This window comes from Neurospora tetrasperma (assembly GCF_000213175.1).
Source record: "Neurospora tetrasperma FGSC 2508 unplaced genomic scaffold NEUTE1scaffold_1, whole genome shotgun sequence".
Lineage (NCBI taxonomy): Eukaryota > Fungi > Ascomycota > Sordariomycetes > Sordariales > Sordariaceae > Neurospora > Neurospora tetrasperma.
Window position 1 is genome coordinate 5562525 of NW_009799099.1, and position 16339 is coordinate 5578863.

Sequence of the window (16339 nt, forward strand, 5' to 3'; positions counted from 1 at the left end):
GTGAGAGACAAACACTTACAAAGTGGAAGTTGCTGGCTGACCAGACTGACGAAATGAGCTTGAACCGTCTTGGGCGGCGGTGGCCAGGACACCTGTGAGCATCATGATGAAAACGTTAGCAATGACCAAATCAGATGCTCAAGAGTCAAAGAAAGGTGTCAATGAAAGGTGTCTCAGAGTTGAAGTAAAAGAATGGGACGCCCACGCTATCTACGATAGGTAGAGTGGTTTCCTCCATCAGCGTGGAAATGTTGGCTTATGCACAACCTCCGGCTAATTTCAGGTAGTTATGACACAGGGACAAAAAATCGTATGTGACCACTCGTTCTCATCATGACAAAAGTGACAAATGGCAGAGCAGGTGAGCGAGAGAAACTTATTTGGTGCAAAGAGTTGTCGAGAGATGACTTGTTGATGTGTGGACTCTGTTGCTGACTTGTAGGCTGTGCAGCGGTCGCAGGCGCCGGCGACTGATGTCTTTGTCGCTGTGTCGTTGAACTGTGCAAACTGAAACTTCGCATTGATCGCAGCGAAAACAACCTGACCGCCACAAAAATAATGTTAGCCCAATCCATAAAACAAGGTTGACGACGTCTCGAGTAATGGATGTCGACTGTGTGAAGCAACGAGGAGGCAGTTTCGAAGGGCACTCTCCAACAGTCCTCCTGAACCAAGGTCACCACTCCCTGGAACAGGCACAGACACCAGACAACATCCAAGCTTTGGCATGCAAGGAGGAGTCTAGCTGGGCTAAGTGAGTAGGTGGCGGGTCTACTCACATTTGAAGTTCATGTTGTTGTTGAAGGCAAGACAACAGTCGATGAAGAGAGGAGAACCGCGGAGAGGTGCCCAGGACAAAGTCCCGGACAGCCCCCCCGCAGCCCCCGGTCGCACGAAAGCTGCCCACACCAATGTATCGAGTCGAAGAAGACAATGAAAACCTGCAATCAAACTGAAAAAGTTAGCCAAGGCCCATCCTCCTTGGTCACCCCAGACTCGGTCCCGGAGGGTCTTGTTATTGACATTGTCATTGTTCAGCACAGCCACCTGTCCCTGGCATGCACGCCCCGTGGTCCTGATACCGATCCCACATCCCAAGGCTTGGCTAAGTAGGTGCACCTACCTGATGAAAGAGTGTGTGAGAGATGCTGACTGTTGAGGATCGAAGACCGATGATGGTGATGATGAAGACCTGAGATGATGACCGCAAAGAATGTTAGCCAAACCGAACACGAAACAAACCAAGTCAGAAAACGAAGAGTGAACAGAACCCGCGGTATCAGTACCATCCCCACTCTCGCCCATGGGGCATCGCGTTTGAGAGCGTGACCAGAGAGGAATCAACATTAAGGAGCCGATGGGTTATCATCATCACCACATGGGGGGTTCTGCCGCGCAAGAATGAAGCTAAGTAGGAGTAGGACCTACCTGAATGTGTCTGTGTGTGTGTGTCGCAAGCTGAAGACTGAATGAGTGGTGGTGATGATGATGATGATGATGATGATGATGATGATGATTGATTCTGAGAAAAAGAACACGTCAGTAAACTGCTTGACAATACAAGGATGTCCGGTTAGGTGAGGTGTTTTTTTCCCCAAATCAGATAATGGCGGTATCATCAAGGCAGCAAGGCTGGCGGCTCAGATAGTTTGGTTTTCATCATGGGAGAGTCTGCTCGTGCTAGTATCTGTTCTTACCTGAAGATGTGAAGCTCAAAGTGAGTGATGATGGATGATGAACAAGAAGAGGAAGAGGAGGAAGATGGGTGTGACAAGAGATGAGGAAAGAGGGAAAATTTTGAGAAGAAGGGAAAGGTGAAGGAGGAGGGGTTTAAATAGAGGAGAGGGATAGAGAGAGGAAGAGGAGGAAGGGGTCGCCAGCTGACAGAATCAGTCCTCCTGAATAGAAATTCCCGGTGGGGAAAGCCAAAAGGAAAGTACTCGAAGGGAGCAAACAATCGTACGAGACGGGGACTCAGAAGACGGGACGAAAGAGTAGGGCGAAGAGCGCAGCATTTGTTGGCCAGGCGGACTGATTCTGACGTTGTGTGTGCAATCACAAACTGTACGAGGCTGCTTATTGGCAGGACAACGGTGGCAGACTGTCCAAAAGGGTCCACTCAAAACCAAAAGCTGTTATGCCAGCCGTCCGAAAAGGGAATCAGTCGCAAGGCAGGGCGGTCTGGACGGTCTGGGCCAAGCCAAAAGGCAGCAAAGAAGACCAGACGACGGCTGAAAGATAAACAGAGCCCCGCAACTGGTTTACTCACTGTGGTCACGAAGGCACGGTGGGAATATCTCTACGGCAACGGAGCACTCTGGTTCGTCGAGGATGGGAAAGGCGAGCTCGACAATCTTCTGCGGGGTTCTCTTCACATCTTGAATTGCTTGGGATGAATAACTTGCTCGTCCCGTTGTTCAACAAGTCCAGAAGTTGTGAATTACGAGCAGGAGAAAGTATCTGTGGAGATACAAACTCGAGAAAGCAGCCCTCTGGTAGGTTGAGAAGCTCGAAGACAAGGATTTGATCCCTCTCCGGTACTTGTCCAGTCTATAATAACAATGGGACGAGCAAAAGGGACAGTCACTCGTCCCATCACCTGCAGATATTTTGAGCAAGAAAGACGGGATCTCAAAACAATATCGAGTCACACGGGAGCAATACATTTGTCATAGATACCAAGAGAATCGCGGTGAACAGCCTTGTGCCTCGAGGGAACAATCTCATTGGCCTTGTGGAGGGATGACGTGACGATATGGGACGGGAAGCAACAGGAACTTTGGTCTGTTGAGGCGGCTGGCGAAACAGTTCAGACCAGCTGTTGTGGGTCAGTGGTTTTGTTTTGTGGCCTGGACTGTTTGCTTTGCCCTGGAAACGGTGACGCGACAGGTTGCCGGTTGGAAGGTACGTAAACAGGTACCGGCATCGAGCTTTGACTTCTTTCTTTCACCGCTTGAGGGGCACTAGGCAGGCAACGGGCAGATGGGAACCTAGTGAGCCCTGGTTGAGCTCTTCTTGGGAATCTAAGTATTGTGTTGTTATCTGTGATGAAGCGGAAGCTATTTGCAAGTGACTGTGCTGCTGGGTATATCGAAAGCAGATTCTGTCAGCTTCATTTTGAAGCGGGCATTGATGTGGGCAGAATCACGGGTAAATGAGCAGTGAGGCCTGGTTGAGCTCCTTCTCGGAATCCAGGTATCGTGTTTTCATCAGACTCGGGCCAGGAATCATCTGCAAGTGACCATCTACTACTGTGTTGTGCACATTGAAAGCACAATAGATTCTGCGCGCAGTATACCATGATTTGAAACGGCGCGTTGGAGAAGAGTGCTGAAAGACCGGGCAATCATTTTATTTCAGTGCGATCCAAGCTTGTAGGAGTGTCATCAGCTATAGCTGTAAATCGGACATGCCTTGCTACGAAGTTCCACGCCTGTCGTTTCCACTGGACATATCACGTCGCTTTCACAGTGATTTGGCCGTTTGGCTTGTTGCTGGTGATTTCGTGAGCTCGATCCATCGTTCCACTCTCCAGTCTCCACGCCGGAAACCTGCGCCTGAGCGCCAATCCAAATGATTACCTAACTGAAAACACTTTCTATGATCCAAGGGCGTTGCCAGCTTAACCGGTTTTCAAACACGAGTCTGCGCCCGGAAACGGGACCAGTTGATCCAATTTTCATTGTGATGTGACAGTGATCACCAGCTTCACCATCATTTTGAGCACCAGTCCGTGAGCTTAATATCATTTTGTGCCTGATATCATTTTGTAATTATCTGCGTCGAAGAGGCTACCAAGAGATTGCTCCAGTCATTTCGGTTGAAATCATGTTTTGGTCGGTGGAATCAGCTTTATATCTGTGTCCAGAGTGAACAAAGTCCGTCACCGAGACTTTGTCTGATGTTCCCATGTTAAGTCGCCGTTCCAGAGAGCGAGGGTGGATAGCCCGATGCAAATTACCCAGATCAGCATGAGAAAGCACTTTTCATGAAATCTGAAAATGTGGGAATTGTCGAACTTTGAATTGGATTGTGTTTTCCGCGAGTGTTTCATGCGGCATTTCTTCGCCAATGTTCAGTGCAATCCGTCACGGCAATCATGGGAATCCGATGAATGCAAGCTTGGTTTTTAAATGTCCGTATCTCACGGTGTAATCAACCAAGAATCTTTTCAACAGCTATGTACCATTGGCTCCCGTGTAATACCTATGTTCTCGTGTCTCCGCTGTCTTTTGTTCCTGAAATCCAGCGCAAACGCCACAGCAGAACTCCAACACAAGCTGGACAGCCGTTCGTTGTACATCATGATGTTTTGTCCCGTTTCCTTTCATATTCCCATTTTCCCCCTTTATCCGCCACCTGATCAAAGAAATCGCAATTGCTTTGGCCATTTTGATACCAAATTCGTTGTTTCCCGCTTTTTCGCAGCGACCGAAATGCTTTGTTTACAACGAAAAGGGGCTGCGGCCGTTCAGATGTCGTTGAAAGTGGGTCCTGTGACAGCTCGTGATTGGTGGGCTGGGTAATCTGCGGCGCTAGGCGGGGGCGAAATAGCGAGGTTGGCAACGCGGTGCGACGACAATGAACCTAGAAGCAAACAGTTAACGACCTGTGTAAAGAAGACGAAAAGAAAAGGGGAAGATGAAAGGGATGATGTGGAGAATCTTCTGCGGCTGTCGAGGGTTAGCAGTCAGTGTAGAACACCATCGACACCAAACAGGATGGAAGGGACAGCGGGACAGCGGACAACGCCGGCAAGTACAGCAAAGAGGTACACAGCCTGGAAGGTGCCAACTATGTTTGATTGAGCGAACCACAAGACCATACATGTTCTTGACCATTCACACAAGATGCATTTTCTTTCTCCATATCCTGCTCCTCCTGTTCGAAATGCCATCGGCAGGAGCTCAACGCTTTTGGCTCTAGCCATCGCTGCTTGTCAAATAGTCAGCTTGAGAGTCAAATCTTGTACCAAGGACTTCCAGTGCTCACAATCATGGACTTTCCGACCAGCCGGTAAGTCACCGCCCCCAAATGGTATCGGAGGGGAAGCCGAGAACGCGGGTGCAGCAGCTAGAGAAATGGCAACTGGTTGGTCGGAAGCGATGGAGCTTCCGGGCCGGAACCTTCTTGACGAGGGAGATGGAGGCGTCCTCGGATGGCAGGTTTGAAAACCCGTCGGCATCAGCGATGGTGACGGTGGTGGTGCACATTTCGGTAGCGCTCTTGTTGTTTGGGTGCTGTCTCTCTCTCAGCTCTCTAGCGTCATGTTGTAATCATGCACAATGACAATGTCGCCAGGCTTGTAGTTTTCGAGAATCTTGTGTGCTAACTACGTAGGGGTAACAAGAGTATCAGTATGTCCTGGGTGATGTGCTTCTCCGTCGAGACGGCTGAGGATGACGAAAGGGGCGAGACAATCGCGCGCGACAACGATGGGCGTTTGAAGAACAGAATCAGACTCGCATGAAGATGAGTACATGGAGTCTGGCCAGCATGTTTTCAAGCGCTTGTGATGAGTTCTCGTGGAGATCTCGATTGGGGAATGGTGTTTGTGTCTTGTATTCTGTCGAGGAATCTTACCTTGGCAGAGCCGCTGACCACGAAGGGACTTGGTCTTGTCACGCGTAGTCCTTGTAGCCCTCAGTCCCCTTGATGGGAGTCTCGGCGTTGAGGCCGGACTCACCGGAGAGGGGATATTCTGGCTGTAAGGGAGGTGTTGGTCGCCGTTGTGAGTGGCAATGGCAGTCGAGTTGCCGACGTGGGTAGAGGCAGCCTTGACAAAGGCAAATGACGGCAATGTCCCAAACCCCGAGCAGGCTGATAACCCGAAGGCCTGTGCTAGCTTCTGCTGCTGCTGCTGCTGCTGCTGAGAAACAAAGGTTGATGATGCTTTTGTCAAGATGTTTCGTTCTGCTGAAGACTGAATTGAAAGTGAGAAGATCGAGGGGCGAAGGTGGGGTGAAATAGGCAAAATTGGCGGCTCTCCTTCGCGCTGCTTCCAGGCTGCACCCGTTCCACTTTTTCCTTTCCGGCCAAAAGGGAAGTTAGGCTTGCCCAATACGGCAGTACCTTACACCAACGAACCCGGCCCCTCTCTGCTGTCAGGTAGGCAGAGGTATGGAAACTTTCTAGGAAAGAGTAAGAAGCCCAAAGTCTCATGAGACCGTAAATCTTTCGAGGAATGCACGAACTTGACAAGGTTATGCGGGCTGTCTATACACAGAAGACAGAATCTTCCTGGTCTTGCTACTGCTCTCTCTTTCTTCCGGTGTCTCTGTTGAGCTCGCTCGTGTCTTTCCTGTTGATATCGTGCACTGCATGTTTCCGTTACAAGCTCTTCTTGAAAAATTCCGCATTGAACCGGAGCGGCACCGTACCACCGTGGGGCTTTCGGCTCGCGAGCAGTTTTTTTTTCTAGATTAGAGGTACCTAGTACCTAGTAGTATCACTTGTGGTGGGTGGCACACGCTTCGACATACAACGGACATAGGATCCAGAAAATGGATCGCATCGACATCGAGAAACTTTTTTGGAAGTAGATAATTCCCGTGCCGAAGAGGGGCGCCTTGAATGTACCATAAAAGTTTCGTTTGACCGCAAAGCTTTCAGACGTAGTTGTATGGGGACTCTGATTTTTTCCGGCTCGTCGATTTCCCCGCTGTCTTTTCTTTCCAGTATCATGTCTGCTCCTCTTTCTTTCTGTGTCAAAAACGTCGTAGGAGTCCCGGTTGTTTCAATCTATCTTGTATGGTCAGTTACTCTCTATCTCTTGCGAAGAGCTTTCACCTACTTCTGAAGACTTGCAACAAGGTTCTTCGTCCCGTTATGTTGTCTCTTATTATCTCCTGTACACCTCCAATCTTTATTGTTTCCATTTTATGGTCGTAATGCAACACCATTCACTTGCCTTCCCTTTATCTACATTCACTCGTCGTACAATGCCTCAACCTTCCCCAAGAGCAACGTTCTAACTTGTGTGAACCGATTCAACGTGAGGCCCATTATTCGCAGGTTCAGGGGCCTTGATGTGATATCGTTCTTTCAAGGTTCGGTCCCTCTGTTTTCAAGCTTGAACGAACATCGCATAGCAACCAACCTATGCAAAGGGATGAAAGGCGTCCAATCAGGTTCTGACCTAGAACAGAGATATGTACACCAAACAGTCTTTCCATGTCGTTGAAAATTGCCCCTAGGTGGAGAATAAATACACCTCTAGAGGTAGACACGGGACATGGAAGAATGAGTGCCGATGAACATGTCCATTGGAAGAAGAAAGTCCTTCTATAGAAGACTGATCCATGTGTGGATCAACCAAATACCTACGTACAAACAATCGTTTTGCTCAACTCGTCCTTCCTCTTCTTGTTCTCCTCCTCCTCCTCCTCCTCCTCCGCCTGTGTGCCCCTGATCTTGGCAGCCTGGCTAAGGTCTTCTGCGCGAGTGATCTTTCTAACTCGTCTCTTTTAACTGGCCTAACGAAGGATGACCTCAGCCAGGCTGCCTCAGCTATCCGGGCTCTGGTTGAGCTCGTAAAGACGACGGAAGTCATCATACTTGACTGTGCCGAGGCGCTCAATTTCTAACAGGCGAAAGGCGATTTCATCCTCGGCACCGGGGTTAAGGTGGCGGAGTGGAGGCTCATCAGACACCACGAAAGGCGTCAGTACATCTTGACAGCAGGACGGTGGCCATGGAAGTCGGAATCCACAGAGAACTGCTTCTCGAGAAGGTTTTCGAAATAAGTCCAGTCGGAAAGGGTCACATTTCTATTGTTCGCTCGGCCAGCAACATTGAACTACATTCGAGAAGGCCGGCGCGGGTCAGCCAACGTGTCGCAGACCGAAAGTCAAGTCAAAATCTCTTGAGATATGACTTACATACCGGGCAGGTAAGGTACTTCTCGTCTTCTTGTCAATCTTGAAGAAGTTCTGTCTGATTGCCACTTGAGTGGCCTTCGGGTGTGTTTCGGGAGCAGCTGTCAACGGAATAAGTGTTAGCCGCACGTCTGAGCTGACGGTGATAGTAGCGGTAACAATGCCCAACAAACAGGCAAGTATGTTCCAAATGGGAGTTCAGGAAAACGAGACAAATGACATACGGAAGCCTCTCTCTCTTCTTTCTCTGACGCCCCAGGCCGAGGCCGGTGTTGATGTGGATGGCACCCTTGCGGGCCCCGGCCTGGAGTCGGATCTTGAGAACGTCGCAGGGTGTCGCAGTGATAGCGTAGAGGAGCCCAAACAAGAAACCACGGGAGCTAGCTGTAGCTCGACCGCCAGTTTAGTAGTGGGCTGGCTTTGTTGGGCAAAGTCGGGTTTCGAAGGTTGCCCTTGGCGGCAGCACGGACCAAGATGAGAAGGCTACTCCTGGTTGATAGAGGTACACTTCCCTTCCACTTGCTTCCTCTTTGGAAGTGTTATCGAAAATGGTAGTGTCAAAGACAAATAACAATGATGGCGCAACGAAAGACAGCTCGAGTAAGGTAAGGTAAAACGTCAGCACCTCGAAAAGAACTGTGTGTTGGAATGGAATGAAAAAGTGCCCTGGTAGAATTGGCGGGAGAGTAATGGCTGGGCAACTGAAAGTTTCGTTCAATTATGCCCCGGGCACGACACGCAAATAAATGCCCCTGTATACCTCTCGTCTTCTCCTCCAAAGGTACCAGCACACCGTGGAGGCAAGAGGAAGCAACCTAGAAGTATTCCAAAGGTACCAGGCCACACAAGTAGAGGTATCAAGTACAACGATCATACAAGACAGAGTCACTTCCCCGCAACAGGTTGCAGAATTTCACTGCCATGGCAAGAGCACTTTCCTTGGCAAATGAAACGATGCTCAACGGTTCAGCTAGGCCATGCCGGCTCCCGCATGATGTGATATTGGGCATTTGCAACTTCTCCCCAACCACCCAGTCCAGGAAAGAACTGAACCTCTACAGCTTGGTCCGTCATTACAAGTCACAAGCCATGGGGGTGCTTGTGGGTGTAAAGATGTCATGACTGAATATGAGTAACCCTCCGCACACCCACCCCATTCCCTACATACACCCAAAAATCCCTAAGGCAGCTGGCATGTAAATAACGGTGTTTTGGGTATAATCTTACTCATATTGCAGGTTAGGGACCTTGGTCAGATTTCCGGCTCTTTACATACAATCAATACCATCTACAGACAACGCAAAGCAAATGACTTGAGCGAGATTAGATACGGTGGGGATAATAATGGATATTAGTATACGATGTTGTTGGTATGCGACGTTGTTGGTATGCGACGTGCAAATGGCTAGTAGTAATAGGTGTAATTGACTGTGTGAAAAAGCGTGAAAGAAATGACCCGAAAACGGGATTTACAATGCCAGGTGTCATCAGCTGTATAGTCCTACAATTTTGGGATTTTGGGTGTATGTAGGGAATGGGGTGGGTGTGCGGAGGGTTACTCCTGAATATCGAGGCGGTAGGTACCACGTTGATATGGGATTCGAATGGGTTGAGGCCTACCTGGTAGTTCGTCTGATGCTGGTGGTGATCGTAGGTACCTCTATTGTTCAGGAATAGGTAGGTAGACGAACTCTACAACATACCTCTAAAGGCTGCCATTTCTATCTCCTGTCTCTTGAGCTCAAATCACGATTAGAAACCCCGTTGAAAGTGAGAACAAACTCCGCGCCACTGCTCTAGCTTCCCGTGACCTCTTCTGTTTCCATCTTTAGAGGTACCGAAGAGAATTTGAGAGACACAGCAGGGCATTTTCCTCACAAAAGCGCCCCTGCTTAAGAGAAAGTGTTCGCCTTTGCTAGCATGTACGTGATGAGAGGGGTAATAGGGTAGGTAGGTAACCTTCTCCCGGCAACGAGACCTTTCGAACCTTCCATCCGGAGGAGCATATTTCTTCAGTCCGGACTGCCTCAGGCTTCCATCCCGTCGCTTTGCCTCCCGGTTTCTCGATTAAAGTGGAATCTGGAAAGGACGTTAAAGCCTTCCAAACCAAGTGGAAGAAACACAAATTCCAGTTTGGAAGTGTGAGCTGAGGCTGACCAAAGCCTGAGATCATGCACTCTCTGCCTTCGATTTCTTTGCCAACTTCAGTTCGGAAAGCGTCCTGCGTTTTAGAACACAGGAGCAAGATAATGTTTTCCAGTTAAAAGCAGTCCGTGGCTGCGCAGAGACCCTTCAAACCTCCCTTAACCCTTTTTTGAACGAGATCTCGTCATGTCGATGGACATGGAATTGCCAGGCTCGGACGGTAAATCAGGACCAGAGATGCTGCTGCAAGTTTTGCAGGTGTGCAGCATTGGACACCTCAGGCAAGGCGAGCGGCACTGTTGCATGTGCGTACAGCGCGGCAGTTAAGAGCACCCACGAGTGGCATGCACTCAGTGGCCCCGGGATTTCTATAAGACAGCCCATGCCCCCATGCTTTTCTCGTCTTTTTGTTCTCCATTCTCTTCAATCATCTCATCTTCCACATTTTTACACATTGAAGCCAGAGCAGCCCTCCCGCAGACGATCACAAATGCCAACACACAAACGATTCAACAATCATCAAACACATCAACTTTTCCGAGTGCAAAATGGTTCACTTTCCTTGCTTTCCGCTTCCTTTTCGGCCCATGTCTCACACCACCTGACATAGGAGGAGGTATGCCCCCCCTCCGACTGGTTTCTCCTCCGATGGTCAAAACCCCGCGACATCTTCTAACATTGGCTGTGCCACATCACGCAGTCCTTCGTCATGATGGCTTATATCTACAATCCGTCAATCGAGGCAGCAACTTTGCTGGTTATCATGGCACAGCTTGTCATAGCTGGAAGCCGGCATACACCTGCTTGGCGATGATCGCACGGTCAGTTTCTCCCCGCTACAATTTCGATTCTCTATCATTTCCTCTCCTCTCTTTTTCGTGACTACCTCTAGACAACCAAATGCTGACCACCACCACCGCAATGCAGATCGAAAGCCCCTCGTCCATGGGAGAACCCTATCTCTACAATTATTACCTCTACCGTTACAGTCCCGCACCTCGTCCGGCGCCAGCTACGACAATTTCGAGCCTAGCCACCGTCTTCGCACGCACTTCTACCTGTGGCCCACGGGTCAGCATGGCAAACAACCACCTTGATCGGTCGTTGGGCGGGGAGGAACAACAGGGCAGCGGAAACATACCTGCTTACGGGAATCATCAACGCCGTCACAACATATCTCTTATCTCCTGGCATTTTACTGGCATTTGGGCCTTCCACATCTGTTCTTTTTTTTGGTTGAGTTTTGTAACTGTTGTCTTCGCATTGGATTTGTTGGTGGATTCCTGTACATTGGTAGAGCGGAGGATCACTTCTCCTGGCTCATCGCCGTCTTCTTGTTCTTCTTCTTCGTGAGGGCGGGAAGGCCATCATTGGTTTCATGATAGGAAGGAAGGGAACGTTGGAGCTGGATGTATCCTCCAACGGGAGTCTGACCTTCTTCATTCGCCTCTTCGTCTTCTTCGTCCTTGTCTTCTTCTTCGTCTTCGTCTTCTTCCTCCTCCTCTTCATTCCCCTCTTCGTCTACTTCTTCTTCTTCGCCTTCTTCAGGTAGCAGATAGTCAATCAAGTTCAAACCAATTCCGTGCCTCTCGTCTTCGTTCAGTTGTTTGCTTTGATTTGTAGCTGTTAAGCAGTCATGAAGACAGTGGCAAACGAAACCTTGTACTTCTTTGCATGCCCTCGTAGTGCTGCTACCTAATTTTCCGTCCACCCGAACGAAAGGCGTCGAACATCTCCTCCTATGACGGCCATGTTTCGAAGCCAGTTCTTCTCGCACTACAACATTTATCCATTTCTTGTGGCCAAAGAAGAGTGTTTGCCTTAGTCGGATATTGGTTCCAATTACTTCTGGTATTTGGCCTTTGCAATTATGCCCACCCAGCCCGACATGGCACTGGGACCTCCCCGAGTTCGCCGAAACGACACTTGACGATACCTCTCCAATGCAAGAGGTTTGACCGACCAACTGTTCAATATGTCTCCTGCCGTCTATTTCTGATTTATCGTCAACTCGTTGGCTCCTTGGTAGTAGTATGGTTGTGGAACCTTATTGCCGTGACTCCCGTCACTCCACACGAAGGCGGGAGGACACTTAGCAGTATCTCCGACAAAGACCATCATGAAAATCACGGAGGCTGCGATAGTTGACCGTTCATTATCTATTGACCTTTCCACGAGCTTGCGCCCTGGGTGTGATACAATGGACTCTGACCCATGCCGAGTGTGTCCCATGGATCCAGGATTGTGTTGCGGCATGATCATTGGCAGCAAACATGAAATGCACGATGAAGCAACATGACATTAAACATTTTATTGCTAAAGAAGAGCTAAGTACCTTGATTATTTATCTAGGTACCTCTACCTCTACCTCCCGTCTAGAGGTAACGGTCGATGCGAACGGAGTCACATGCACCCAAAGATGCACCCCTCCAGCTACCAACACCCATCGGCAAACTTCACCCTTAACAAAATACTGCTGCAGCCGCCGCTGAAGGCGGGAGCAAATGGCCCGGCAGAGCGAGGATTCGGTGCGCGAGGCTTCTGGTCTGGGTATCGCGATACGGTGGTGTTGTTTTTGTGATTGTCGCCGGCCCGGGCGGTCAAGGCGCGCGAGCTGGAGAAGATGCGGGCCAAGCTGAAGGCTGAGTTGTAGTCAAGGTTGTCTGTTGGGTCTGGGCTTTCCTCAGAACGCGAACCATTTTGCTTGGAAGTAGAGGTACCTCTAGACATTCTCAACGTCTCCAAGGCTTATGCTTCTCTGTGATGGAATGGTACTAGTAGAGGGTCAGAACATGCCAGTGCATTGTGGTGGTATTGTAGGATGGAAAACTCTGGAATTAGAGGCAGGACATACATGCGCTTCTTCGTACTAGCCCGAGGCTCGCTCACAACCTCCTTGCTGCCGGACACTCCCTCCCCTTTTCCATCACACCTGCTTCCACCACGCTTCGACATCTTTAGCGACGACCTTCTTCTCAGCAGCCTCCTCCTTCTTTTCCTTCTTCTGCTTCTTCTTGTCGCCGGCCTCCTCGGTCTTCTCCTCAGTCTTCTCGGCCTTGTCAGGCTTCTCAGCAGCAACAGCAGCAGCAACAGCAACAGCAGCAGCAACAGCAACAGCACCGACGCCACTGATCTCGGCAGGGACATCGGCGGTGGTGTCAGGTTGAGTGGTGGCGACGGCGGCGGCGATGCAATTGGTTCCGTTACCCGCCGCATCGCCAGCGACACCACCGCCGATGATGACACGCGCGGGCGTGCCAGCCAGGCGCAGGCTCTGGTCCATCTTCACCCAGAGGCAAAGCCAGTAGATTAGCAGGAGCAAGAGAAGAGCTGGAAAGATGTGTGATGGGCGGCGCGAGATGCAATGGATGAGCATTGTGGAAAGAGACGGTGCTAGGAGCACGACCAGCGTGCTGGGTCTGCTGATGTGTTAGATAGGGCATGGGACGAGCCAAAAGAAAATCAGTGAACAGGAGAAAGATGACTGACAAGAAAATTCTGAAAATCCTAGTGCCCTCTGCGGCAGAGCAGAAACAACGAACTTGAACTATTGGCTTCAGTCAGATCAATGCTACATCTGGGCTAACGCCTGAACCAAGCGGTGCGCGTAGGTGTAGTAGAGGACGGCGCTGTCAACGACGATAAGAGACAGAAACTAACCTTAGACGGCTTGGGAGCCGGGAAGCTGACGGAAGCACTCTGCGCCTTTTGTTGCTACAAGCAGGGCTGAAAGGAGGAGAAGTTGTCAGTACCGACTCAGAGAATATGAGGACAAGCGGCATGGCCTGGCGATGAGAGAAGGCAAGGAGAAAAGACATACTCTTGACGCGTTCCCAAGTGGAGAACTCGTCTGCTTCGTGGTGGTTGTTGGAGGCGCAAAGAGAGAATGTCTGCTGTTTCAGGTGATTGAGGTGGTGAGAGAAGTTGCTGATGGAAGAGGAATGTGATTGAGAAGTGCGAGAGGGAGAGGTAGGAAGAGCAGAAGAGGAAGGGGAAATAAACTAGGTAGTCGAAAGAGGGGAGATTGTGGGCTTTCTCGGTCCCGAGAAAAGATACCTTGGACAAGTACCTTACCTTCCATTGCTTTCCTCTGGGTTGAGCGACTTGTGACCAACTGTGAGCGCACATAGCCGTGGCTGGAGGCTCTGCTCCTTCCCTCCTTGACTCTTGGCTCACCCCCTAACGCTGAGTGACCGGCTCCAGGTGGACGGGTGACTTGCTCCGGACAAGGATCCATTTTCATTTTACGTCTGGTGATGCTGATCTAGTCCCGTATACCTCTAATCTCTGATATGCTGCGGCTCTTCGTCTGTTGTGAGGAAGGAAGTGTGCTTCCCTCTGCAACTCGCGGTTCCTTCCTCACATCCAAGGCCGAGTGACTGGCTCATGTGGACGGGTAACTTGCTCAGACAGGGGTACGTCATGTCATCTTCCGTTGCCTCGTCTGACCCCGCGTACCTGTAATTTCAGATATGCTGTGGCTTCTGGTCTAATACGAGGAAGGAAGTGTCCTTCGAGGAGGGGTGACGCAACTCATCTTGATGTCTAGACGGCGGGGTATTGCTCGCCGGCTCAACGTCTTTGCGGTAGTTCTGTTGTTGAGCAAGATGGTCATCTTGGCATGAGGTCAGTCCCAGCACACATGTACCTCTACATTTATCGAGCATCTCCCACCACCTCTTGTCCTACTTGTTTTCTTCTCTCCATTTCAATCAACAAGTTCACCACCATTCTCGTTTACCCTCGTGAGCACTCGTTTCACTTCAACATCAGGTACTGGCTCCGTGGGGCGTCTCGAGACCCCCCAGCCGTTCAAGTACCTTACTCTATCTCTATCGATGAAAAGCGCCGCATTCTCGGCCGCCTCATCTGGCCCTCCAGCTTCGAGTCCTTCCTCGCCACCATTGAAATACCCCAACGACAAACATCACAACAGTTTGTCCAACATCAAGCAGCCGAGGCGAGACACTGCGACCTTTGCGAACGAAGGTCCGCCGGCCACGTATTTGAGTCTCGGCGTTGGAAAAGGCAGGAAGGAGGCCATAAATGTCATCATGGGCAAGGGTGACCGTCTCCTTGTCGTTGTTGAGGTATGCACATCGCTAGTATCCCTTCTGCCTCGTGTTGCTCAAGTACCCCAGCTAACACTTTGCTTTCCCTGCCAGCGGCGACTCTGTTGCTTAAATACAAAGGACCTTTGGACAAGTGGTAGAGCTTCAGGTGGGTTGAAGGTGATTGAGAGGCAAGAAGCAGCTGCTGGACATGCGCTAACTATCCCGGTACTCGAACAGGAAATACTTTCCCGGTACTCAGAGCCGGCCAAGCAGCTCAATCCAAGTCGACGATGGAGGAAGTGGAGGAGGAACATGGGGGCATCATGGACAAATGCAAGATGACTGTTTCAATGAAGAAGCCCCGGGCGTAATGTGGGCCGTACAACTTGAACCCGATATGATGGAACCATGTCAGTAATACAAACGTTAAAGAACATTGCAAACGTCAGCTGCCTCTATGATGTGCCAGGTAATTCGCGAAACATACCTTCGGGGAGATCTTTTCGAGATATCGGGACATGATGAAGTTGACTGCATCTCGGTCTCTTAGCATTCCTGTCCATCAGTGAACAAGCAAGGGGTGGCTATGTGGCATGCTCTAAATCACCTTGACCTACCTACTGCCCGACAGAACAGCAACCATCCCGGCGGTTCGGCTTTCGCCTGTTAATAAGCCTGGGGTCAACCTGCTACTGACGAAGGCAAGAAAAGAGAACGAGGGAAAGATGAAGAGGGCGCTGGGTTGAACAACTAAATTTAGAAAATGTGCTTCTTTTCCCCTCGAGAATCACCCCTTGTGCACATTGCCAGTGACACCCATGGAGTAAGACTTACCTTTCCTTCATCCTTCTCCCAGCCATTGCGGTTCTTGTGCCTTTATCATGATATTCCATCTTGATAGAGGTATAGCTGACTGCCGCCCGGATGCTATAAGGAATCATCCAGCCCGTTCGTTCGTTCGTTCGCTCTTCTGCCAGTCACAACAGAGACGCTAGGTGCCTTGACAACAAGAGATGGAGGTTCGACTGTTGTCCCTAGGCAGGTACCTGGTTCGTTCTTGTCATCGTCGCTGTTGATGAGCCGGACAGATGCTCTTTTGGGGTATTTGGGAGTGTCCCCACGTCTCGTTAGTTCTCGTGTAGGTATTGAAGGAGAGGTGAGATGATACTTACCTCTATGTGATCAGTGGAAGGTTCTATAAAAGGCCATGGAGGGTTGAAGGAAAGATAGAGGGGTGCTGGATTAAACAGAAAGGAGAACGGG

The 16339-nt window shown here is 50.1% G+C and overlaps 4 protein-coding genes across 4 annotated transcripts; 1 reads left to right on the top strand and 3 right to left on the bottom strand.

Annotated features, from left to right (window-relative positions):
- Positions 1 to 5251: 5251 nt before the first annotated feature.
- On the bottom strand, positions 5252 to 9596 carry NEUTE1DRAFT_135485 (uncharacterized protein; the record flags this gene model as incomplete). Its single annotated transcript, XM_009850278.1, has 6 exons — positions 5252 to 5328; positions 5584 to 5892; positions 7331 to 7425; positions 7671 to 7798; positions 7881 to 7978; positions 9581 to 9596. The coding sequence occupies 6 exons, from the start codon at positions 9594 to 9596 to the stop codon at positions 5252 to 5254; spliced, it is 723 nt and encodes a 240-aa protein (XP_009848580.1).
- Positions 9597 to 11342: 1746 nt separating this feature from the next.
- NEUTE1DRAFT_98648 (uncharacterized protein) lies at positions 11343 to 11755 on the bottom strand (the record flags this gene model as incomplete). The annotated part of the gene is made up of 2 exons (XM_009850279.1): positions 11343 to 11517; positions 11718 to 11755. The coding sequence occupies 2 exons, from the start codon at positions 11753 to 11755 to the stop codon at positions 11343 to 11345; spliced, it is 213 nt and encodes a 70-aa protein (XP_009848581.1).
- A 700-nt stretch (positions 11756 to 12455) lies between these two features.
- On the bottom strand, positions 12456 to 13398 carry NEUTE1DRAFT_108014 (uncharacterized protein; the record flags this gene model as incomplete). Its single annotated transcript, XM_009850280.1, has 2 exons — positions 12456 to 12725; positions 12955 to 13398. 2 exons carry the CDS (start codon positions 13396 to 13398, stop codon positions 12456 to 12458), a joined length of 714 nt encoding a protein of 237 aa, XP_009848582.1.
- Positions 13399 to 14860: 1462 nt separating this feature from the next.
- On the top strand, positions 14861 to 15447 carry NEUTE1DRAFT_135488 (uncharacterized protein; the record flags this gene model as incomplete). Its single annotated transcript, XM_009850281.1, has 3 exons — positions 14861 to 15112; positions 15188 to 15242; positions 15314 to 15447. The coding sequence occupies 3 exons, from the start codon at positions 14861 to 14863 to the stop codon at positions 15445 to 15447; spliced, it is 441 nt and encodes a 146-aa protein (XP_009848583.1).
- Positions 15448 to 16339: the final 892 nt, after the last annotated feature.